Source organism: Dreissena polymorpha, chromosome 3, assembly GCF_020536995.1.
Source record: "Dreissena polymorpha isolate Duluth1 chromosome 3, UMN_Dpol_1.0, whole genome shotgun sequence".
Taxonomy (NCBI): domain Eukaryota; kingdom Metazoa; phylum Mollusca; class Bivalvia; order Myida; family Dreissenidae; genus Dreissena; species Dreissena polymorpha.
The window spans coordinates 127,784,432-127,812,032 of NC_068357.1; the positions used below are offsets into that span (position 1 = coordinate 127,784,432).

A 27,601-nucleotide genomic window follows, 5' to 3' on the forward strand; every position below is an offset into this window, starting at 1 on the left:
TCCTCGTCCCGCCTTTGTCGATATCGCCTTTGCTTTTCTGCTGCTGATAGGGCCATAATTTTTAAAATGAAAAATTGATAGATATGTTAAGGTCAAGCAACGATCAATAGACTTGTTAAAGTCATGTAACAATCAATTGATATGTAAAGGTCAAACAACAATCAATAGATGAGTAAATATCATGCAATGACAGATAGAGGTTTAAAGGTCAAGCAAGGATTAATAGAAGTATAAAGGTCAAGTAGAGGTGTAAAGGTCATAAAACGATCAATAGATATGTAAAGGTCATACACCGATCAATAGACTTGTTAAGGTCATGTAAGGATCAATAGTGGTTTAAAGGTCAGGCAAGGATCAATAGAGGTGTAAAGATCATGTAAAGATCAATTGAGATGTAAAGATCATGTAAGGATCAATAGAGAATGATGTATTAAGGTGACGTAATGATCAATAGAGGTTTAAAGGTCAAGCAAGGATCATTAGAAGTATAAAGGTCATGTAAGGATTAATGGAGGTGTAAAGATCATGTAAAGATCAATTGAGGTGTAAAGATCATGTAAGGATCAACAGAGATGTAATGGTCATGTAACGATCAATAGTCTAGGTGTAAAGGTAAAGCAACTATCAATAGAGGTGTAAATGTCATATAACAGGCTAAGGTTATGTAACAGGTTGAAATTATTTTCCTCAAAACCAACGAATCACTCGCAATAACTGACTTTTGACAAACATACTTGTCTAGATCTATACTGGATAATATTTCATGTATGTCCATTTCAATGAATAACTTTATGTATTCATAGCCACCCTTCTCAAAATAAAATACACTTTTTAACAAAATACGCTTTAAAAAGTGTATTTTTTCTGCATTTTTACCGAAAAGTGTATTTTTTCTGCATTTTTTTCATAATTAAGTGCACTAAAGTGCATTTTTTCTGTATTTTCATTATCTTTAAGTGTATTTTACTGTACTTTCAGTGTATCTTTTGTAGACAAAGTGCATCTTTTTATGCAATAAGTGCATTTTTTTAATGAAGTGCATTTTTTGTGCATATAAGTGTATCTTCTGATTTGCAAAAAAAATATTCTTTCTGTACAAGTGTAGTTTTAGTGCATCTTCATAAAAAAGAGGAACACTATAGCAAATAACTGAAGTTAAAGGACAGAGATATAGTGTTTAATAGGAGGATTGTATTGAATTCTTTTTTATCTTCACATAATGTTTATGATCTTATTATTACAATTTGTCTGCTCATAAAATATGTGAATCAGTAGAGCAGCTTTTAAAGGGAAAAGTACAACTAAATCAGGCTGTGGGTAAATAATTAAAAATATTGAAAGTGTCAAAAAAATTATGTGGGCTTGCCAGAATCAATTATATCTCCACAACATAAAAAACAAGTATTTGAACTTTCTTACACTGATATTTAACCCCAATTCAATTAATGTCTACCACATTGACTATTAACATACATTTTAAAAGACAATTTAAATAATATTTATAATATTATATTTATTTCCTAACACCATTCAGTATGTTATATTGAAATATTCACAATTAAATATAATATGCTAAGTGTGCTGTGTATTATTCAATAAATATCAGATAAGATCAGGATCAGATAAGAGATCAATTAGCATCATAAACACTAATCCCTATCAGTGCTCCATCTAGCCAAAACAAAGGGGTGTTTATAGAATTTTGATTGGTTCTGGGACCATCTATTTGAAAACAAACCACTTTTGATTGGTTGGAGCACAGCAAGTTATATGGAGCACAGGAAGTTATTTTTGTAAACAATTTGGTTTCAGCAACTTAAATTGAGCTAAATTTTTAGGTATAATTCAGCAACATTAATTCTAGTGTCAAATGTCTTGAAATTCTTTCAGCACATGAACTATTGTGTGATGAAAACAATGTGTATTTACTACAATGTGTAAATCAACAATAAGTTTGTTGCAAAGAAGATTCAAAGTGGGTGGTTAAAGTGATCAACAACTGCCGTTTTTGTTTTTTTGGAATGCTGAAGAACAGCTGTAACAGGTTTGTATTTTCATTTCTGAATCTCTTTTTAATAAAATTAATTATGATCATTATCATATTTATGTTTTGTCACTGGGAAATGTAACTGGATGAGTAAATGTAATGCAATTTTAAGGAAAAAAAAACCATTTGAATTATTATGGCTGTATTTTATGGTTATTGTCATCTTAAAATTTATTTATACCTATTTCTTGTCATTAATGAACAGATTTCTTTCCCCCATATTTAATCAGAACTTTAATATTTTATATTTGAAGGTTAAACCCCAAGGTGAAATTTACATTGATCGGAAGATCCATTGGACAGAATGTGCATCATCACCTGCCAAAAAAGGGAGCAAAAAGGGGACTACCTGATGTATGGACATGTATACCAGGTTTTACCCTGCACGAGCAGGCCAACTTGAGGGGAACAGGAGTGGGAAACCGTGCCCTGTAGCTTGTCCTTGACCAAGAAAAGATGGATTTGTTGAGAGGTAAAACTATATAATAAAGGTTATTGCAATTCAAAGACGTCACACTTCCGACCAGTCCACACAGCCAAAGGAGACCACATATATTAGTACATTTATTGACAGTATTTTCTATCAAACGTAATTTCTTTAAATTATTTATGAAAAGCGTTAAGTCACATGTGATCACGAGATTAAAATTGCAAAAATAAACAAACAAAAACAACAAGCCAACAAACTTGTTTTGATTTAAATTTATGATATTTATGGCAACTGTTGAACAAGATTACCATAACAGCAATATTTAACACTTACATTATAAAATATTTTTCAGGACCTGATCTCAAATGAGATCATGCACGAGAAGCGCATCGCAGGCCATGACAGTAGTATTCAGACCTGATCAGCTGGTGAAGTGCTCTATAAAGGGTTGTTTATGAATGCATTCTTTGTAAGGAACAGTGTATAACAACAAATATAGTGACAGGGGCTAAGCTGCTAAATATTGTCAGCATGTATGCAGTGATTTTCTTTGGAAATTCAAAACAACCTGTACGTACTGGCTCTCAGAAGGGCATGTTTTAGGGCAATAATGAACAAAAAAAGTAAGATCTTAAAAATAAGGTATAGATTTATATAAATTTCATGAATACTGTGCATTTATCATATATTAGGATCCAGAATATGATTGAATTAAATGTGCTGCTTTGTTCTTATTAAAAAGGGATTTGGAATTAATGTAATATATAAAAATCTAGTAAATGATAGGGAAAACATTTCAGTTTAAGGAGGGGAAAACTTTTATATTTTTGAAGTGGAAACCACCTGTATTTGGCTGTTAATCAGTTACCAGTAATCAGAGGGGAGAAAAATCACTGGTATGAGCTTGATATTTTCAATTGTTAATTCCAGATAGGCAATAGCCCGTTTGAATCCTCTCTTTTATGTAGATATGTAACATTTGTTTTTGTTTTTAAGGTTTAACATTCTAATAAAAGTGTGTATTTATCTATTGAATTGTACTTTTTGTTTTTTATGTATGTGTTTACACTAACCTTTCATTTAAAGAATGAATGCTGACTTCAAAATGCTGGGATTTTTTTTTAAATTTGGTTAATTTTTAAGCATATTAATTTGAAGTGATGAAAAGTACACTTGAGCGTATAATGCGCTTAAAAAATTCACTTCCAACACTTCAAAAAGTGTATCATTTGTATGACTGAAAATGCACTCAAGTGTATTAATGCGCTTAAAAATTCACTTTTAATATTGTAAGGTGTATTATTTGTATGACCGGGAATGCACTAAAGTGTATTAATGCGCTTAAAAAAATTCACTTTCAATTTTGTAAGGTGTATTATTTGTATCAGTGGATATGCACTTAAGTGTATTAATGCGCTTACAAAAATTCACTTTGAATACTCAATGAAGTGTTTTATTTGTAAGTCTGGAAATGCACTCAAGTGTATTAATGCGCTTAAAAAATTCACTTTGAATACTCCATGAAGTGTATTATTTGTATGAGTTAAAATACACTCAAGTGTATTGATGCACTTGAAAGATTACTTTAGTTACTGATAAGTGTATTATTTGTATGACTGGAAATGCACTCAAGTGTATTAATGCGCTTAAATAATTTGCTTTTAATTCTGTAATGTGTATTATTTGAATGACTGGAAATGCACTCAAGTGTATTAATGCGCTTTAAAAAATTTACTTTGACCATGAAGTGTATTATTTGTATGTCTTAAAATACACTCAATTGTATAAATGCACTTAAAAATAAACTTAAGCGCACTTATTATCATAATAAACGCACTTAAGTGTATTATTTCGTGGAAAAAATATACACTTAAATGTATAAACACACTAGTAAAAAGTGTTTTTTTTTTACAGATTAAAATGCACTTGTTAAGCAAAAAATACGGTGCCAATAACATGCGCATTAAATGCGCATTTAGTGCACTTTTTCGAGAAGGGCATTATCATATGTATATTTGTGTGTCATCATTTATAATTGATTTAGTGGACATAGCTCATTGCAGCATATTGGTCACTGATCAGAGCCTCGATGTATGGCAAAATTATCAATGCCATCTTTTCAAAACAGATGAGATGTCGCAATATCCAATAGTTCATTTTTGAAAAACAACTATAACTTTCTTATTTCTAAATGAAATATATAATTAACAAGAGATTGCCAAGCAATATGGTCCCCGACCGGTGAAACTCCACCTTTGTCAGTAAAAATTATTTTTATTTTTATATTTGTTGCCATAGCAACCAGAATTTTTGACGTAGGCACAAAATGAAATGACGTGCATAATCTCCATATTGCCATCTATCCATGTTTGAAGTTTCATGAAAAAATATTAAGAACTTTAAAAGTTATCGCAGGATCCAGAAAAGTGTTGCGGACTGACTGACAGACAGACTGACAGACGGAGTGCAAACCATAAGTCCCCTCCGATTTCACCGGTAGGGGACAAAAAGTGTGACCACTCATTTTCTTAGTAACATCATTTTTCATGCATTGAACATGGTTTCAAACCAAAATTTGATAAAAAGTTATTTTTAAAAATTGTAGCAAGTATCGCAACATTTCTGAAAAGTGAAGACATACTTTACCAGACAGAATAAGAACATACATGTATCATTGTGAATTTTTTTGTGATTGTATCCAACTTCATCAAATTCAAAAACATAAGTCTTTACTCTATAGATGTCACTCCTGTTACCAAGGTTGTCACTCATGTTACCTTTAAGATGGTAACAGGAGTGAAAGTAACAGGAGTGAAAGTCATACAATATATAGCGTCTTAAAATAGATTCTTTGCATCAGCTTCATTTGACATTCATAAAATATAAATTAACAGAAATAAATTCATCATTTGCAGCTGTATTTTTAAAAAAGAGCTTTTACTTCTGTTTATAATTGCTGGTAACAGGAGTGATTATTTGAATAAAAGTTACAGTGGTACTTACCGTTTATGCAGCTTCTTTTGCAGAAGTTAGTGAACAACCTTCATTTGACCGCCATGTTTTCAAAACAGGATGTTGACACAATCCCAGAATGCATTGCAATAGTCAGACAAGTCCATTTATATTGGGGTAATTCTAGTAAATGATATATGGTAACAGGAGTGACTCAGGAAGTAGGGACACACATAAAACCTAAAATATTTATGACTTATATGTATAAGTCTTGTTACACATGTACACAAATAGAAATGTTTGCAGATAATTATAGTATGGGAATAACCTCCAAATAAGGATATATATTGCAATAAAGGGTCACATTAGAAAGAAATATATTAATCTTTCCGCGGACAATGAAATTTGGCTACCCCGCAAAATTAAAAATCAATTTTATATGTTATAGAACCACGTTGAAATAAAGTTTCTTTTTAAAAGTACTGAAAATACATGGTTTATCTCTGTGTAAAACAAAACTTTTGATTTCCATGATTTTATCACACATATTTATTCTTAAAAATGCAGGACAAGAAAACATACATTTTTTGAAAATGACCCATATACGATCTTATAGCTAAATAATGGTTTTCTATATCAATTGACATTGACAACAAACTCTTTTGTAAATACAGTATACATGTATTTACCGTATAGCATTCACACATAGATTCAATGCATTAGCTACACTGACCATGATTTTACATTTTATGTGCGAACAAAAGCAATCATTTGAATACAGCGGTTGCTATGGTACCGAATTTACATAAAATACATTAATTTCATTAAAATTGTTTAAATATCAGGAAAAAACTAAATATTTACGTTTTTGTCAAATATATGATAAAACTGGTTATAGTCAATGATCTTTATTTCAACATGGTGTTTATTTAATACATAGTAACAAAAAGAATCTAAGAAAATAGGTTGAGTTAAAGTGCAACATGTCCTTTTTTTTAGAAAAGATCCACATATTTTACAGTGTATTGATTTCAATCCATTTAAGACTTTGCACAACCTAAACATCATACATGTATTTTAATAGTGCCATACATATATGCTGGTAAAAATGTTAATGTACAGACATTTTGCTGATGGTAACTACAGTCTTTCCCAAATACCGTCGGTCCTCGGATTTTTCTGATAATAATTTGGAAAATCCGGAAATGATTCTAATATTGCCGGACCTCGTGTCCGGTAATAAAATTATGGCGAAATTTGGAATTCTATAAGCTATTTCCAGAAAAGTTTCAAGGCAAAAGCGGGAATTTCCCGAGTTATTAATGAATACTCCAATTATGTAAAACATTTTTTCATTGGTTGCATTTCTTGAATGACGTAGTGCATATACGGTATCCGAAGATTTTTGCTGGGTCGTCAATGCAAATTACACACTACGTCATCACTATATGAGTAGATTCCCAAAGGGAGAGAATCGATACAATATACTTTTGGTTCCCGTTATATCCGATTAATTCGTAAGCAAGCAGGGCATTAACACAGGCCATTGTGATCGCCCCGCGATCTGTCAACACCTACACAGGAGTTTGAAGCGATCTGACAATATCTACACAGGAGTTCGAAGAAAAACAGAGTATCCAGATATATAACTGGTGATTTTGTTTTCATTTTATTTTTTAATATCTTAAATTGTTTCAATTAAAATTTGGGGAAGGAGCCAAACCAAACTCTCATGATGATCAAACTCAGCACTGCAGATGTTAAAGCGTATGACCCTTCAGCAGCTGTAGACAAATGGCTGTTAAGATTCGATGGTTTTATGTAAAATTAAATATTTAATGGGGTTTTTACGTAACAAACTCACACTTACATACAGGGCCAACAAAGTTTTCTACCATAATTTAAAAAAAATTCATCCAAATAATTCACTCAAAAGCATTGGGATTGACTTTAAGACTAGTATAATATTATAAGGTATGCTAGCCTACAACAGCTTAGCAAAAAGATTTAGTATTGTATGCTCATGATACAGGGAGATGGTCTTCGTCGACTTAATTATTAGCGCCCACCCAAGGCTATGCCTGATGGGTATCCAACGAAAGATGATTAGTCAGAGGATGTGTCTTCAGTAGAGGATTCAGATATACAGGATGAAGAGACAAATGCTAAAGAAATCTTGGCAATTCTGAATGATTAAATGCATGATTTGTATATTAATCTGATAATATTAAAATATTGTTAAATATGTCATCTTTGTCTTTCGTCGTCATTTTTTACTATTTTGGCCTGAAATAATCAGTCTGGGCCGGAAATGGCTGCATGATTATAGGACCTCATGGCCGGCAATAAATTATAATTTTGGGAAGGACTGGTAACTATGGTTACCATGGCAACAAATAGATAAAATATCCATTTTTACTGTTTTGAACAGCAAAAACACCTAATTTTATTAGTAAATCCTTTCCCATACATATCAAACATGAAAAAGAACAAGATTATTTGACCAAACAATTTAACTACAATTTGTTTACGAAACCCACATAGTAAAACCGCCATAAATAAACACAAATAATAACAACATGTACTTCTAATTCAGAACAATTAAAGATGAACATGTATTACTTGTAAGGCATTAAAAGATACCTTCTATAAATCAGTTAAAATAAACATAATACCATTATCATATAAATAGAATTTATTCCATCAACAAATATGTAAATGCCAAAATAATGTTTCCATAGCAACCATCATTCTTATTTTATATGTAAGTGGGTTTGGCAATCATGGGTATGATGAGCTTCAACAAAACTTATATATTACCACCTGTCATAATAAATAAACACACATGGACATATGGCTAAATGTTTTGACAAACTTTATAAAACATGTTTTAAGACATGACATTACACATTAATAGCATCACATCATAAGTTTCAATTTAGAAAATATCATGCCACAGGCCAATTTAATATTAAAATTTTCACACTAGTAATTGTTGCTGAAAAGTTCACCAATGAACAGTTGATATGGTAAACAATAACATATAACTTGGTAATCAAAACAAATAATCTAAGGCTATTTTACAAACAGGAGCTTACAATTTTCAACCTTAAAACAAACAAAGATAGGACAGGGCACATGTTTTTTGCAACTTCTGAGTTACACATACAGTTTTGTTTTTTTTTACTTCGGCTTGGGACAGGTGGCTTGTCTACTGAGGTTTGATTTAAAAAAACTGCCCTATGTCCTCATAAAGGTACCATTGTCAGGCGATACTGAGTCAAGGTCCTTTAATTCAGGCTGGGCAAGACTGGCTAGACATTGATGGTAAGAGGTCAGCACTCTTTAAAGTTTAACAAACAGTGAGTTTCAACAGTAGATTTTTCACTTGTTTTACAAAATACCAAGCCTGGTTTACCAGCATCAATGAGGAAATGTTGGTACTTTCTAATGTTCTTCAAGGGTATGAACAACTGGGCAAGAAAAGTTTTCCAATGGTATAGGTGCACAGGCTTCTCCAAATCACCAATCATGTGCGGCACATTAAGTCCAGACCTTAAGGAGGTGGATACAGTCTCAGCAACAGCCTCGATGGTCTCTGCATCACAAAGTCTGGAAAAGTGTGAGGCATGAACATTGGTTAAATATTGAAGAGCTTTATTTCCTTCTTAGAGAATGGCAGTTTTTCAAACATTTGATAAGCTTGTGACTCAAATGTTCACAATTTAACTATTTAACTAAACTATTGTTTCACAATTTAGAACAGTTCTCAACTCATTTTTTTACAAAATGAGGGGCCAAAGGCCACTGCACAAAGATGGGAAAAAGTCCATGTATTAAAAACATTTCTGTGGAATACCGGAAGTAATAATTTTGCCAGTGCTCATTGCAATATGTATACTCACATTATCAGATGGTAAATCAATGAATTATCATATCTACTGATGAATATACCTACACTTTGACTTCCATAATCCAAAATGCCAATCAGGGTAGAACTTGATGTGGTCGCAATCACCATCATCGAGTATCTCATTCGAGTGTGCAGCCCTTATTGAAAATGGAAAGAATATTAACATATCATTCACAATCTGTAAAAAAACTAATAAAACTTAAACACAAATATTATGTCTATTCTAAGCCCTTCTTATTTGTTAACCAAACAAAAAGCATTCCCAAACATTTTTAATATCAAATATTCCATTGATTAATATGAAATCTATTTTAACATAATTATATCTAAATAAGGAGTGATTTTATTTTTTTTCTAAAATTTTATCCTTTAAGATGCAAAAATGGTACCAAGTTTTCATGCAATAACATTGTATGCATAAGTAAAAGTTCTTACCAACACTTACTCTCCACAATGCATACGAAAGTACACAGTTGTTCTTATTTTGTCCAGCAGTTGTCAAAGAAGAAAACTGCCTCTTCCTCCTCTAGGCCATAGTGGTGAAGCTAGTAATGCACATAGCTAACAACAGTGTTGGCGCCTTTCCCGGGTGATTCACCCTCATTCGCCAAGTAAAACACCTGTTTTCCTGCAAAAGAACAAGAAATGAAAATAAGAGCAAACTGACTATAATTGTTATTTGATACAGAAATATGTATTTCATATTTCACCTAAAATAATGACAGTCACACCAACACATTTTTGCATATTTAAGAACAATATGCGACATGTAACTGATCTAGAAATTAATAATTACACCTACCTGTACCTTCACAGCGAACACCAAAGACTTCACATTTTTTCGCAGTCTTGAAGTAGTTTGGTCCAACCTAAGATATATTTAAGTTTTTAAAACAATTGTCAAGATTGAAAAGATAAATATCTTTCACTTAACTTCATAGCAATATAACAAAATAATGCAATAATAATAATCATCATTAATAATAATCATAATAATTAAGTGTCTTTAGGAGTTTCGTTAAGTCTGAGCGTTATCAAGTGGGCTTTTATTACTAAATCCAATTCATCACAAGTGAGTTCATGGCAGTAATTTCTAAAAGAGATTGCTTGTTGAAAGTCAATGACATTGCTGCACGGTTTGTTATGAAATGAATAACAGCCACATGTTAGAATTTGGAATTTGTTTTGCTTTTCTTGTTCCTTTAATTGTTTAAACCAAACAAGGAATTCTCAATAGGGACAGACACTCCATCTGTCTCATTTAGCGCTGAATCCTGATAATTCTGTATCTGAACAGTTTGACTCATAGTCTTCATCAGAATCTGAAGAGGGCACATTTTCATTTTAATAGTTCTAATACATGGCTTGTAATATTATCATGTATGATGCTTGATGGTCTGTTTTGAAAATATTAATGTCAAGTTGTCAACCAAATTCAAATCTTCAATAAAAAATATCATCCTGGCCCTGTGAGATTTCATATGGGATCGTGCTTGCTGAACTTTCTTGTGACATATTTACAATTTAAATAAGTGCGCCATTACATTTTGTAACCAACAACAAAGTTTTCGTAGCGAAGTATTTTACTTCCGGGTTAATAGTTTCATTTTCAATGTTCTCTAAATAGGACCATTGTTTACCAAAATTAATGATTGTCAAGTTTATTAAAATATCTTACCTGATTTTAACCACGATCCTTTATTGAAGAAATTATTGTCAGGATTGACTGACAATGTATTCCAAAGGAACTCGCAAACAAACGGTGAACAATGTCAATGCGAAGGCTAATTACGACACGCCATTTTTAGTAGAGGTAGCTCAACAAAGCAACGGTTACTTCCAACCAAATAAAAAATTATAAGTGTACATTGTCGATCAGAGCTCGTGGGCATTTCATTCTTCAAAAATATGCATATATCTCAAGTTTCATTAGGTTTTTAACCAGGTTTTCCGAAGGAAAAAAACTGGTTATTAGATTGGCGAATGCGGGCGGGCGGGCTGGCTGGCGGGCTGGCGGGCTGGCTGGCTGGCGGGCTGGCGGGCTGGCGGAATGAGCTTGTCCGGGCCATAACTATGTCGTTCATTGTCAGATTTTAAAATCATTTGGCACATTTGTTCACCATCATTGGACGGTGTGTCGCGCGAAATAATTACGTCGATATCTCCAAGGTCAAGGTCACACTTTGAGTTCAAAGGTCAAAAATGGCCATAAATGAGCTTGTCCGAGCCATAACTATGTCGTTCATCGTCAGATTTTAAAATCATTTGGCACATTTGTTCACCATCATTGGACGGTGTGTCGCGCGAAATAATTACGTCGATATCTCCAAGGTCAAGGTCACACTTTGAGTTCAAAGGTCAAAAATGGCCATACATGAGCTTGTCCTGGCCATAACTATGTCATTCATTGTGAGATTTTAAAATCATTTGGCACATTTGTTCACCATCATGGGACGGTGTGTCCCACGAAAGAATCACGTCAATATCTCCAATGTCAAGGTCGCCACGACTAAAAATAGATTAAAAAAAAAAAAAAACTTACAAAGGGGGTTAATTTTTTTTGGTCATTTCAAAAGTTCAGTTTGAGTTTTCTCCCTTTATCAGATTTTTTTTTCACAATGAAAACCTGGTTTTGTGACAATTTGGTCCCTTGTTCATTATATAATTATAACTTTATTTCCATTTTCATAACGCCGCACTTCAATCACGCGTAGCTAAAAATAACGTCGACCGCGTTTGTACTGATTTCTGCTGACGACGTCACATATATATATATGATACATATAAATTCCGTCAACCTGGCTCACAGTAAAATGAACATGAAAAATGGGTAAGATTCTACAACAACAACAACAACATACCGGTCTCTGGCTTATTCAGTATTGTGGGGCCATGCCACAACAAATGCTGTCCTGGTCTCGGTCCATCATAGGGCAATGGCTGCAAACACACCAAGAAGGTTGGTCCGAAGATGGTCCAGGTTGGTCTTCCACTGGTTGTCTTGCAGACGGCATTGCTGCCACATCCAGGATTAATAATAAAATAAAATGTTTTGAACATTTACATTTTAATTATCTTGTTACTTGAAATGATACATTCCTATAGAAAAGCTTATTGTTCATGAAACCATTTTTATTATTTATGAGAGGGTTTTTGTGTGTGAAAAATTTCAATGTACACATAATATAGTGTTGGAGCATTGTTCAAAATTATAACTTACATCCTCCTGTTTTTTTTTTGCTCATGCAGAAACACAAGTCTTTCTTCCTCATCTTCTTCGAAGCATTGCCCCTTGGTTTTTCTGCTCCCTCTTTTCCCTCCTCGTGTTTTGCCAGCCCCTGACACTCTCTTTCTCTTCCCTTTTCCAGTAGCCACTGGCTTTTCAGACTCATCACCGGCAGTTGAAGTTGATGAATCCTGTTTTACATACAGAGAATTTGTTTTACGGCAACAATAAATGTGTTGAATTGTGTTTCTTTTTGTATCAAAATTATTTCACAATAAAAAAAAATATATATATATGTATATACATGAGTCGTGTTTTGAAGAAACTGTGCGTTTAGTGTTGTCACAGATTAACCTGTTCAGTCCGCACAGGCTAATCAGGGACGACACTTTCCGCCTAAATTGGTTTTCTGCTAAGATGAGACTTCATTTAAACGAAAAATGTCATAAAAGCGGAAAGTGTCGTCCCTGATTAGCCTATGCGGACTGCACAGACAAATCTGGGACGACACTTTACGCACATGCATTATGCCCAGTTTTCTCAGAACGAGACACATATATTGATCTTTTTCTCCAAATACTTCATCAGGTATGAATATGTCACACCATTATCTTCACATTATTTCAATATTCTCCAATATATACTGATATCAACTGAAAAAAGTGCTGCAACGCAATCTTACCTCTTCTGCCTGTTGCTGGAAAGTAACAAAGTCTAGCGATTTTCGTGGTTGGACCCTTCTTCGAGCACTTCTCCTTTGCTTAACGTAATGGTTGTATCCTAGTAATAATAGTAAATAAACACTGTTATATTTCTTGTCTTATTATGCAATATGTTATCTTCAACACTTAGGGAGCATACAATCTTTTTTCATGGCACAGAGGTAACAATCAAAGATGCGAACGTTTCCCAATATGATTCACACCTAAACGATATCATTATCTATCCGCGGCTATACATTAGGCCTAACAAAAAAATAGGTTTGTTTCCAATGACATGGCCTAAAAATTAGGGTAGGTAGGTAGGAAAATAATTTTATTAATGTTTTTTTTTTTTGAGAAAATGTCGTACATGGTGCATCTCCTTCTCATTTTTTTTGTGTACAACTGTATGTACAATAAATTTGATGATGTATGTAATGCAATATGGCTTTATTTAAATGCTTTAATGAAATAAAAACTTGCTGTTCATACATTTTGCATTTGTTGCTTTCCTTATTTCCGAGTTTAATGTTGACTTCTGGCAACGGCTTTAATAGTCCATTTTATGACCAATAAAAGGCATAACTAAAGTCGCAGTAAGCTTGACCCTCAGTGTCTAAAGGGAGGCAGTGTTGTTATACTTTCTGTTCCTTTGGGATCATGGAGTATATACTATATTATTTATAATTTATAATATATTAAATAGCCCAAAAGCCATGCTAGGGGGACGCGAGTGGTGTTGCATGTAACATTATCACCATGAACAGACCCAATCAAACTGGGTGTGCTATTATATTTCTTGGATGCAGTTTATGCTTCCAAAGAACCCCATTTTCAGATTATATTATGTACTGGTGTCGTGGGGTCTATCAACCAGGGATAGCGCTGTCCCAAAATTTCTTTGAGCCAACCAGGTTTTTGTTTTTCGATGCGCGAAAACTGGTTTTGAAATAATTATATAAACATTTACTATCAACTTGTTTATATTTCTTTTAATGACAACAAGGGCATATCACATATCATAATGTAACGTACATTTTTCAATATAGAAATAATTAGTATGATACTTGTCAAAGTACAAACATAAGTTATTTTATAGATGTACATTTAATAGGGGTGTCGATTGTTCCAAATTTGAAATCCTGAAAATTAGGCCGGGGGTCTTGGAACCGCAACCGCAGGAATCCAACAGGAATAAAGGGCAGATCCCCCACCCCATCCAAAGCCCTTACTAATTGTTCTTTTTTTTATAGTCTTTCCAATTGTATTTTCAGGTGAATACAATTTAATATATTATAAACCACACCGTCCGTATCACCGCATGTGCATTCGTCATTCTATTTTTTCTATAAAGAACTTCGAAAATAAATTATAATCAACGAAAAATATTGTATCCGAAAACGACAGTCCGAAAAATTGTACGCGTTTCAAACGCAAACTTTGCCACATTAAATAAAATGTGCATATCGTTTGACTGCATACATTGCAAGACCTAGCAAATATACAATTTGGTTGACATATTGCTTTACAATAGCATTTTTGTGGGTAAAAAACTACTTAATTATCATCTTTTAATTTCAAACGATAATCGGCAAAAAGGTGTAACATTGTCGAAATAGAACTAATTATTTAATTATCATCCTTTAATTCAGATCGATAATCGGGAGAAAGGTGTTAAGTAATCAGCTTAGAAATAATTTATTTATTGGTACGCTTCTTTTGATTTGTTAATCTTTAAATATGACGTTTGCCATCGGCCGCTATATTGTTGGCGGACGACAAGATCAACTGACTGTGTATTCCAAGTCTACAGTGTCTGCGCATGAATTACCCAATATTATGTGTGAGCAAACTCATAGCTGATTGGCCAGCTACCACGTGCGCTTCAATAACAATAAAAATGATATGCGGATACCGTAGACAAGTTTATTGAGGGTCGCCGAAAAATACGCGGTCCGATGTTTTTCGAAGTTTGGGCTCAAAAAAGATTAGGATCGGCGGCAAAAAATTAGGTAGGGTCGGGCCACCGGAAACAAACAATTATTTTTGTTACGCCTTACTATTTTGACAAAACAGATACCCCTTTTCAACACAAATATCAGCGGGACGAACCGGCAGTGGAACGAAACGTCCGTAAAACTTTTCAAAAACTCTGCTAAAGCCAGTTTAAATTAGGAGAATATTACAACAAGTACCATAATGGTGTGTTTTTTAAAATAAATTATTACAGTACACTAAGGCTACTGATGATGAATCATAATTGTTTACGCGAATACTAACATTTATTTTAAAGTTAACTAGGCGTCATTTGTCTCGAGACTTTCAACGACAGAGTGAGTAGAGACGCTTTGTTTGCATATATTTATGTAACAAAAACGAATAATTTTATTAATTATTCTATATTTTAACCTACTTTTACAAAAAGAACTACGAACAACAAAGATTAACATTATAAAAACATGTTTACTTACGCTTTCCGTATTTGAAGACCCGTGTTCCGCCATATTATTTACGATTCTTTTGTTTAGCATAGCGCGTCATGTGATTGTATAGTGCGTATAAATTTAGACGATTACGTCACTAAATTTAGACGTTTATGTCACTTGATTGCAAAGTGCGAGTTTATATTTAGAGGGGAAAACACCTCGTTGATAGTGCGAGTGGCTGTACGAGACTGTTATAAAACGTGTTTTTAAGTACTAACATGCACATATATATCAAAGTAAGTGTAAAGACTTCATTTCTAGCTGATATTTAATAAGAAAAACATAAGTTATAAATATATGGGCCATCTGTGAATAAGCCCCTTTAATACACAACAGACTTGCTTTATATCATGATAATTTGTATCAATCATGAGAAAAAATGAGCCACATAACAGGAAATTGGACCTTAGGGCGATTGCGACCATTTTGGCTCCAAAAGAGCAGTCTGATCAGGATCCAAAACTGTTCAACATAATTGTCATTCAGTCAGTACTTCTAAAGATGTTAAGCGAACACTTTGGATCCTGGGCCCGTATTCACCAACCACCTAAGGGAAAAAAATTACCTAAGGTTGTCATTTTGCCTTAGGTTTTTGCTGTTTTTCCCTTAAATTTAAGGAAATGCCTTAAGTGATATTCACAAACTTCCTAACCTTAGAAATATGCCTAAGGTTGACCGTTTTTTCCCTTAAAGTTAAGGGACGTGTACACCTCCCTTAAGTCCAAAGAAATCACCTTAAAAATGGCGCCGTAGCAGACGAATTTCCGTTGTTTTCGCCTTTTTTTGAGCAAACTCCATCCCAAAGGTATGTATTCTTTGAAATGTATCACCGTTCTAAACACAGACCGATATGTATTCCAATTACTTTCAGAGTCCGGCTTTTAAACAGTATAACGGAAGTAACATTGTTGTTAACTTACGCGAATTTTGTGATTACCATAATAATTGCATTTTTGTATCATTTAACGTCATTTTCAGTGCATGCATCATATGTTTGAAGAAATGGAAGGGATATGAGTTTAAAGTGGCAATATGAACTTGAAACTGGGATGTGTTTACATATCTGTCATTGTGGTTATACTGTATCGCATGTCAGATTGTGTTTTCCCTTTTGCAATGTACGAATGTGTGTTACTGTATCATCTCGGAATTATTAAGTAAGTACACACTTTTTTCTATTAATTTGCTTAAATGATTGACTTTCTTTTTTAGAATGGCAAGACGTTTCATTAATAGAGTTGATTTACTCGACAGTCTTCAAAATTCTGAGTTGATTGAACGCTATCGTTTGGATAGGCAAGGGATTTTATTTTTAAATGACAAACTGACTCCTTTTATTGGACCAACAAGCTTCAGGAACAATAGTTTAAATAGTATTGAAAAGATTTTGATTGCTTTAAGATATTTTGCTACATCTAGCATTCAACTTAATGATGGAGATATCCATGAGGTTTCGCAGCCTACAGTTTCAAGGGTCATATCCCAAGTTACTCAAGCTTTGACTGAGCCTGAAATTGTACGACAATTCATCAGTGTTCCAACTGCTCCCGGAGAAATCCGACAAAAAAAAGGAAGACTTTTTCAATATTGCAAGGTTTCCAAATGTAATTGGCGTTATCGATGGGACGCATGTCCAGATTCAAGCCCCAGTTGTTGATGAACCGGCGTATGTGAATCGGATGGGTTACCATTCCATAAACACACAGGTAATCCTTTTTTTTATATTATATTTTTAATTATTGTAAAAATTGCTATATAATATATTATATTCTTCGGGTTTGTTAATTGGTGTTCAATGTTTATTATTATTATGTATGAAGATTTAATCATTTATATAAATCAAGAAAAAACATTTTCAATGTATGCATTTAATTTCATGATTTATACTGATACCATTTGTTATTTGCATGATAAATATGGATATTTGATTTAAAATTCCTAAAACAATCCAATAATAAATTTGGGGCCAATTTAACAGTCTTCTTTCTTATATTTTTTATTATACTGAAATGCATGGATTGTGACATTTTTATACAACTTCTTATTTCTTGTTCATAAGTTTTCCAATATGGTATAGTGTTTTCACTATACTACAAATAAAACAGTGGAAACAAGATGCTTTTGTGAAACACTATGTCCCCCATATCTTTGACCTTGAGGGATGACCTTGACCTTTCACTACTCAAAATGTGCAGCTCCATGAGATACACATGCATGCCAAATATCAAGTTGCTATCTTCAATATTGCAAAAGTTATGGCCAATGTTAAAGTTTGACGCAAACAAACAAACAGACACGGCAAAAACAATATGTCCCCAGTATAGACTATTAATACTATGAATGTATCTCTATATCATGTTTTTTTTACAGATCATGTTTGATGCCAATTGTCTGATTAGAGACATTGTACCGCTGTGGCCTGGGGCTGTCCATGATGCCAGAATCTTAAGGCAAAGTGGCCTATTTCAAATCATGGAGCAGAATGTTGTCGATGACCAACATCAATATCTACTTGGGGATTCGGGATATCCGTGCAAGAGATGGCTCCTCACTCCATTTATGAATCCAGCTGATGAGCACCAGCTGATTTACAACCGGTTAGATAAATTGCATTTGTAAATTCTACAACATTGGTACAGATATTCCCTAATAAACACCATAACCAATATAAAAGCACCCCTCATGCTAAATATAAATCTTTCACTGAAATGTTTGAATAATTAATGAGCTACACAGTCAAGTCTCTACGATTTGCTTATAACGTAAATGTGAATAAGTGGGTGTTTATTTGTAAATACTGTATTTTGATATTGTGTTTAACTTCCATTAAATGTGTTTATGCCCCCAAAGGTGGGCATATAGTGATTGCAATGTCCGTCTATAAGAAATTCTGTCACACTTTGCGTTTAGGTTTCAAAAAATGTGGAAAAACACTTTGCGTTTAGGTTTATAAAAATGTGGAAAAAGGGGGCATATGTCATTCTATGGTGACAAGCCTTGTTAATGTAATACATTTCATAAAAAAACTATTAAGTTATACAATAATGATGTGCAATTCTAAGTACTTAATACATATTAATGACTGGTGCTTTTATTGCAGGTGAATTACCCACTTGATCATGAACGTGATATAATGCTTTTGCTACAAAAGAGAAAATTAAAGATAATACTTTAACCATTACTTTTGTATTAAAGGGCACACAAACGTACGAGATCTGTTGTTGAGCGTTCCATTGGAATTTTGAAAAGGAGATGGGCTATTCTTCACAACGAAATTCGATTGCATCCATTAAAGTCGTGCAAGTGAGTTTAATATTCCATTATAAAACCCTGTAATTAAGTAACTTTGATACACAGTTAACAGTCACTAAGGCCAATGTAATTGTTTAACACAATGTGTTAGTCACTGAGAGATAGGTTTGTTCTATACATGAAGTTTTATATTAACACAATACAGCTTCAAAAATCATATTTCTTACAAAAATAAGGTTGTATGACAACAGCTGACTTACAATTTTAATGTCATATGTTTTTTCAAGTAACATTTATAGTTAATTCTTGCCCCTGTGCTGACCTTGAAAAGAAAACAAAACTCTTAACAGCATTTGAATTAATGTAACTAACTTGCATTAAAAATACATATTTATCAAGTATTATTTATGTTATAATTTAATGTTTTATATATTCCATGTTCTTCTGACATTTTAATGCAGCTTGTGTCACTTAATTGTCATTTATATTAACAGGGTGATTTTGTCATGCGCTGTTCTGCATAATATATGCAACATGCGAAATCTGCCAATGGATCCTTTGGACATAGGTGCCTTACAAGATCATCCTGAAAATTACAATGGAAATGAAGATGGCCTTCGTTACAGGAATGTAGTAGCAAATACATTTTTTTAGATCATGTTCACGTTATTGAACAAGTCATGTTTTCAGAGCTGTTAATGCAAATAATTTGCATACTAAATACAACTATTTTAGCATGTATGGCATTTTTTTCAAAAATCATAAGACATACACAATGTAGATGAAGTTCATGTGAATCTTTATCTTCAAAACAAAATAAAAGTAATGTTTGATTAAATACAACACCAACATGTATAATATAATTCTATTATTATTTTTACTCCTCGCCCAATCGCGCCAACTGGGCCTCATAGAACCGTATTTGAAGTTCTAGCTTCCTCTTCTTCAGACGCTTAATCTCATGCAGACTGCAGTGACTGCAACTAAATGGATATTTAAAACATGGCATTTTAAATATATATTTTTTATTTCCTTCTCAAAACTAAATTTGATTATTTTGTTGATGGCTTCTTTTTTTGTATAATGAAAAATGGTAAATATGTATAACACTACAGGTTCAATCATTCGAATTTTGCACATGTTTATGTTATCAAGATCCATGTGTAGAATAATTTATTATATTGTTAAATACATGACATACAATTTACATACCATGAATGTGAAGGCTCGTCTCGAGGAGAAATAGCTGAGCTACTAGAGCCATTCTCAGACACTGATGGGGTATATCTGAAATAAGTGCATCATTTCTCAAGCCAGATGTATTTGCCATTACAATATTTGATATTCAAGATATGTTTGTTATATATTAAAATGTAAATAATGCATTATGATAGCGAGCTAGTTTTTGTTTGCAAATTATATGCATATATATATATATATATATATATATATATATATATATATATATATATATATATATATATATATATATATATATATATATATATATATATATATATATATATATATATATCAGATTGCTGTTTATACATGTAACTATTTATTAAAATTTCTGTTTTTGAATTTGTATGCAAGTTAATTGCAATAATAATATTTTCATAATTCATGTCTCACCTTCTTTTCTGATTTACTGAAACTGGAGTGGACATCGCACCACTAAAATAAGATAATGATAAATTCCTATTATAGACCTATTTAAAATGTGTTTTCCCTTTTAAACCTATATATAACACATTTGTGCATTATTTTCTTGTTTTTATATTGTTATCAATTCAAGCTATCATCAATTGTGACATTATTATGAATTTGCATGCTTACCTTGAGGTGCACGTGGTCATGTTGTTTTCAGTATCTTGCTGATCATCATCACTGTAAGCATATTGAAAAAAAAATTATCAACATAATTTTTGTCAATAATTCAAATGTGTTGTAACATTGTATTTGTTTCTTTATGTATTTGTGATTTGTATATGAATTGTCAAAATATTGTGATTAACATTCATGTTCATTTCTTTACTTTTTGACATGTTTAGATGAGACATACTCTTTAATTATAAATTGAAGTGAAGAGGGTGTCTTAATTGTTCCATTTATTAAGTAACTGCATCACCTGTGGTTATGTATATATGTTGAATGTGTCATTGTCATAATCTATTAATTTTAAATTAATGAATTAAACAAAATAATCAAATGAATTATTTAAAAACAAACAAATTTGTACTGTTATTATTATTGTTTGTATACAATTTGTTATTAACACTTGCATTTATATTAAGCAAATATCAATTATATCCTGTATATTCAAATATAGCAACATTTTAAGGCTAATTTCTATGCCATTCAATTATGGTATGCTATTTTTACAATATGTACATCACTGAAAGAACTTATAGTAAGGGTAAATGTTCTACATTTTGTATGCATTTTAATGTAACTTGATTTTTTTTTCACCGCATATGAGTCAATTGCAGCATAGATGTGTCTAGGCTGCTGGGCCCAATGCCCATAACATCCACTCCCTCTTTCCCGATAACGTTCATTACCGCCTCGGTGAGGATGGTACATTTGGAGTTGAAGGGAGGCCTTCCTGTTCAAAATACAAGAAGATTTATTTAACGTTGGACATGATAAACCAGGTCTTTTCATCTGGAAATTGGGAAGAAGCCCTAGCCTTGCAAATTGGGAAATTTAAGCGCGATAGATGGCCATTTTGGGAAAAAAACTTTTAAAGCATTTCATCACAGGTAAATCATTTAATCAATTTTAAACAGTCACAATAATGGTTTGAACTTTATTTTTGTTATGAATTAATGACCTGGAAATGTTCTTTTCAAAGATTGGCCAGCTATATTTTCAAACAGATAAACTTTTCAACAGGTAACAGCAGTTTTTGAACAGTAAACTAAAAGTTATCTCTTTTTTCGTTATGACAGACTCTGTCACAGTCACACAATTCAGAACTTCACAAAGCCATTTCCCTTTGTTTTGCATTTTTAAACTTGTCAACTAGAAGCTCCCATTCTATTTCACTGAAATCATGTTGATATGAACTGATCCTCATCAAGTCATCCAAATGTTTTGTTGACAGGGAGGTCCTGAGGTCTGAACATATATCGTTCATGGCACTAAAGGAACGCTCCACAACAGCTGTTGACTGTGGTATGAGCATGGCAAGCTCCAGCATTGTATGTACACGTGGGAAACATGCTGTCAGACCGGTGTCTGTCTGCAACTCCCTGTAGACATCAGACACAGTTGCCCTCGTGCAAAAACCGACAATAAAACCCGTACTACGCAATATTCTGTTCTAGACTGGTACACAAATACAATTAAAATTCGGCTTAGCGGTAGTGGGGAAATACCTGAACTGGTAGCGAAAAAATCGATACCAGACAACAATTACGCAAAATAAACCTTCATCTTTGTTTATCGCTCGTGGAAGCTTTCAATGAAATTACAATCATCTACAAGACCAGTAAAACTATACCGAACAGTAACTTGGCTACAAAACACTATCCGCTGTGTTTATTTTTTTGATTTTCAGGGGAATTTCAATCGTTTTTTTTGGGAAGTCTTTCAGCCAGAGTTGGGAAAAAATAAGGCTTTTTAGAATTGGGAAGGAGCCGAATATCGGCCTCTGTTATATAAGGATGAAAAGCCCTGTAAACACTACATAAGCATAAAGCTTTTCCCGACAAAAAAAAGTACATGGTATACATAACAAAATAAAAGCAGCTGTTAGATGAAAGCGAATGGTTATCATAAAACAAAGACATGCATGGCAAGGCATGGTAAAACAATGACGGATTTAAGACATGATGTTATCACAGTTAATACCGGTACATAATCATAAAACATAGACATGCATGGCAAGACATGGTAAAACAATGACGGATTTAAGACATTATATTATTACAGTTAATACAGATTAAATAGTTAATACAATGGGTTAAGATGACATATACTAAGATAAACTATAAGGGAAGTAACTAGTACTGAGTTAAAACATAAGATGTAAGAAGTATAATGTCCCTTGCATTAGAAGGATATTGCATGTATGTTAAAGAATTGCAGTTAAATGACAGTGTTGGTTTAAATTATAAGTAGAGAGTATAAAGATGTATACTGACTATGAAAAATGAAGAATTATGATGAACATGCCTACTCAAAACGAAAAGGTAGGAATGCAAAGTATTTTGAGTATTATACAATAGTATGCACTTAACAAAATGTAATACAAAGCAAAAATAAAAAACTACAAAGTGATAATTTGACAGCTGCACCAACAGGAGAGAACTTTTAATACAGAATGTGATCCTTAGTTTATTCGAAGGAAACAATTGTCTGTGAAACAAAAAAAGTGTACTATAAAAGTGTTCTATAAAAGTGTACTATAAAAGTGTACTTTAAAAGATGCAATCATATATAACAATCACACACAAAATGAACAACAAAAGTTATGTTTGTGGTAACCATTGTTAAAATTGCCACTTTATCATATGCAACATTGTTTTGACAAACTGTATTAATAGGTAATCATAATGTTAATAAATATAAGTTAATATTCAAGATAATGTTGATGGATATTAATTTGAACATTGCTAAATGATTCTGACAAATTAATATGGTCCTTGCAAGTTGTAAAGTTGAATGTTATACTTTGTCTTATAATGTTGTATCAGATCAACTATATAACAAATACATCAACTTTCACACCAATAAATAAAGATGTTATTTTTTTACTTGAGGAAAGGGCTTTCCAATTTGGGTGAGAGTGAATAATATATTTAACAAAAATGAATAAAAGGTGAGACCTTGTACAAGGTCAAAGAAAAAGCCATATTTAAAGTTTCATACCAGTCAATGTCAGCATGCGCTGATGATCTTGGTAAATTCCTCTTTGGGTAGATGTAAGATTCTCCCATTTCTTTTCTAGGTCACTGCCTTTTCTTTGAGTACCCGTACTGTTGGAATTGAAGGCGTTCTCAACATTTCCCCACATTTCCTTTTTCACAGAGCTAGAAATTTCTGAATAACAGACAACACAGAACTTAAAATATTTACATTATAGCAGGCTTTCTCTCATTTCAATATTTCATGTTAATGTACACTCTGTACTGTGATTTTTTATGTTTAATGAGAGAATATGATTCATCCTTTTTTCAATAGGCAGTGGCTAGAGGTACAGATCCGTACCTCTAGAATCTGGTTCTAGAGGTACGGACGGTACCTCTAGCCAAACCACTGGGGTTCTGCTACAGGTACGGACCTCCCGTTTTCACATATTGTGTGCCCTTTTTTATTGTTAAATTGTTCCACACTTATGTAAGATCAATAACAACAAAGTATTAACCTTAATTTCAACCCATTGCCTTTAATATGGGATACATATTGTGTTACACAATACAAAATTCTAATTAGATACAGTGTAATAAACTTTTCTGTGAAAGGCATTACAAGCAAAGGTTTTTATTTTTTAGTAACTGCGCAATAAATGATTTTACAAGAGGATCGAGGAATGTATTAAATGCAATTGGACATACATATGTCAATAAAATACTAAATTATGCTCATACTTTGAAAGACAGTCATTAAAAATATCTGCAATTATTCTGTTTGGATGCTTATAAATAAAATTATCGAAAGTAATCAATATGTCATTCACACACGTCACTGTTTCGTGATATATACAATAACAATTTATTAATATTATGTTTAATAAAAACACTTACGGCTGGTAAACCTATGCCTGTCCAGTTTATGCCTGGACATACCAAAGTTTGAGTAGTCCTCTCCCATCAAACGAGCGAGGAGAATATTTTCTTGCAGCGTGAAGTTGGGCGCTCGTTGTTTCGCCATTTTTTTTTTCAACTATCGTCTGCATTCACTTTCGTGTTTTTTTTCCAAATTTGTGTACATGTGTGTTGATGATCAAGAGATCGACGACAGCAGCATAAAATCGATACAGATACTGTGTAACAGCTGTTTCGATAGATGCCGGAAGCGTAAACCTCTTACATTATGCACTTTTTATATTAATTAATCATCATCTACAAGTAATATTTAGAACTTTCTTAACAGCACATTTGTCCGCTAATAACATTCCGCCATTTTGCGAGCACTGTCAGGGTCATGTTACTAAATATAGTAATATTTCTGAGTGAACGGTCAAGTTTAAGAATTTATTACAAATGAAATCACATTAATTTTCCCTAAGTATTTAAGGGTAAATCTTACCTTAGGTGATACCTAAGGGACGTTTTGAGTGAGAAAGTTAAGGAAATTTTTGCCTATGGTAAATTCTTAGATAAGTAAGGAAATTTTATCCTTAATACTTAGGTGGTTGGTGAATACGGGCCCTTATCAGACTGCGCTTGAATTGATCTTGATCCAAACTTTGTGTAGTGAAAGTTCTAGTACATAAAATGTGAATATTTCATTTAAGAAACCGTGAGTGATAGACTTATAAAAACATGTGCTGCATTTCATTTTATAGAGAGAGTTATAATGTTTATATATGTGTAGTGAACACAAGAGGCATGACTACAATATTTAGTGTGTAACATCTTTATGAGGTTCTCTTTGAAATTTGTTCAAATCATGCAGAAAATTTGCCCTCCCTAGGGGTTACTGTTTTGCTTATAAATATTAATAATATAATCATTCTCTGAAACCGCAAGGCCCTATGGTTTGTTGCATGCCAACCATATAGTGGTTCTTTGCTAAGTTTCCTCAAAGCATGTCTCCGTGGTCAAAACTGTTTGCGCTTCAGGGGTCAACTGATTTATATAGATTAATGTCTTTGATAATCCCTAACAACACAGACACCACAAGGGTCAGGGGTTCAATATTTGGTGTGTAACATGTTAGTGTTTTCTTCTTCTAGGTGTGATCAAATCATACATTTGGAGTTAAAAATAACCCGTCCTTGTTTCAAATGCTTAATATATACTTATTATGCCCCCCTTCGAAGAAGAGGGGGTAAATTGCTTTGCACATGTCGGTCGGTCGGTCGGTCTGTCGGTCGGTCTGTCGGTCGGTCCGTCCACCAGGTGGTTTCCGGATGATAACTCAAGAACGCTTAGGCCTAGGATCATGAAACTTCATAGGTACATTGATCATGACTCGCAGATGACCCCTATTGATTTTGAGGTCACTAGGTCAAAGGTCAAGGTCACTGACCCGAAATATTAAAATGGTTTCCGGATGATAACTCAAGAACGCTTATGCCTAGGATCATGAAACTTGATAGGTAGATTGATCATGACTCGCAGATGACCCCTATTGATTTTCAGGTCACAAGGTCAAAGGTCAAGGTCACGGTGACCGGAAATAGTAAAATGGTTTCCGGATGATAACTGAAGAACGCTTATGCCTAGGATCATGAAACTTGATAGGTAGTTTGATCATGACTGGTGGATGACCCCTATTGATTTTCAGGTCACTAGGTCAAAGGTCAAGGTCACGGTGACCCAAAATAGTAAAATGGTTTTCGGATGATAACTCAAGAACGCTTATGCCTAGGATCATGAAACTTCATAGGTACATTGCTCATGACTGGCAGATGACCCCTATTGATTTTGAGGTCACTAGGTCAAAGGTCAAGGTCACTGACCAGAAATAGTAAAATGGTTGTTGAATGATAACTCAAGAACGCATACGCCTAGGATCATGAAACTTCATGGGTAGATTGATCATGACTTGCAGATGACCCCTATTGATTTTGAGGTCACTAGGTCAAAGGTCAAGGTGACCCGAAATAGTAAAATGGTTTCCGGATGATTACTCAAGAACGCATACACCTAGGATCATGAAACTTCATGGGTAGATTGATCATGACTCGCAGAAGACCCCTATTGATTTTGAGGTCACTAGGTCAAAGGTCAAGGTCACGTAGACCCGAAATAGTAAAATGGTTTTCGGATGATAACTCAAGAACGCATACGCCTAGGATCATGAAACTTCATAGGTAGATTGATCATGACTTGCAGATTACCCCTATTGATTTTGAGGTCACTAGGTCAAAGGTCAAGGTCACAGTGACAAAACAACATATTTACAAAATGGCTGTCACTACAACTGAGAGCCCATATGGGGGGCATGCATGTTTTACAAACAGCCCTTGTATAATAAAGAGTTAAACAATATTATTCTCTCAAAATGCATGGGTTAGGTGATAATTATTTTGTATGTGACATTGTATGGTGGTAATTTATAGGTTTTGTATCATGTCCATTGGCTTCACATTAGCCCCAACAAAATATTGAGGTAAAAGACACAATATACCTAGAAACCTAGATTTATTTCATTGAACATTTTCTTAAGTGAAAGCCGTATAAAGAATTAAATAGTACATGTAGCAAGGATTTAAATTGTTCTAGTAGAATTACTCTGCTGACTGTATATAACTTACTCGCAAGATTAATTATATATAGAACACAACTTTTGAACTATGTAATTGTATATTTATGCCCCCCTTCGAAGAAGAGGGGCTATATTGCTTTGCTCATGTCGGTCGGTCGGTCTGTCGGTCGGTCTGTCGGTCGGTCCGTCCACCAGGTGGTTGTCAGACG

At 33.3% G+C, this 27,601-nt stretch overlaps 1 protein-coding gene and 3 long non-coding RNA genes across 4 annotated transcripts; 2 read left to right on the forward strand and 2 right to left on the reverse strand.

Annotated features, from left to right (window-relative positions):
• Positions 1-7,813: 7,813 nt before the first annotated feature.
• LOC127871401 (uncharacterized) lies at positions 7,814-10,620 on the reverse strand. The gene is made up of 4 exons (XR_008045318.1): positions 10,145-10,620; positions 9,778-9,970; positions 9,388-9,479; positions 7,814-9,041 (listed from the first exon to the last, which is right to left on the reverse strand). It is a non-coding gene; the product is annotated as an uncharacterized LOC127871401 (long non-coding RNA).
• Positions 10,621-11,278: 658 nt separating this feature from the next.
• On the forward strand, positions 11,279-11,933 carry LOC127871402 (uncharacterized). The gene is made up of 2 exons (XR_008045319.1): positions 11,279-11,511; positions 11,674-11,933. It is a non-coding gene; the product is annotated as an uncharacterized LOC127871402 (long non-coding RNA).
• Positions 11,934-16,868: 4,935 nt separating this feature from the next.
• On the forward strand, positions 16,869-19,059 carry LOC127871400 (uncharacterized). The gene is made up of 4 exons (XR_008045317.1): positions 16,869-16,912; positions 17,350-17,461; positions 18,126-18,352; positions 18,951-19,059. It is a non-coding gene; the product is annotated as an uncharacterized LOC127871400 (long non-coding RNA).
• A 730-nt stretch (positions 19,060-19,789) lies between these two features.
• On the reverse strand, positions 19,790-24,887 carry LOC127872584 (uncharacterized). The gene is made up of 7 exons (XM_052415910.1): positions 24,761-24,887; positions 23,886-24,056; positions 21,480-21,615; positions 20,847-20,897; positions 20,643-20,684; positions 20,220-20,294; positions 19,790-19,990 (listed from the first exon to the last, which is right to left on the reverse strand). The coding sequence occupies exons 1-7, from the start codon at positions 24,885-24,887 to the stop codon at positions 19,885-19,887; spliced, it is 708 nt and encodes a 235-aa protein (XP_052271870.1). The 3' UTR covers positions 19,790-19,884.
• Positions 24,888-27,601: the final 2,714 nt, after the last annotated feature.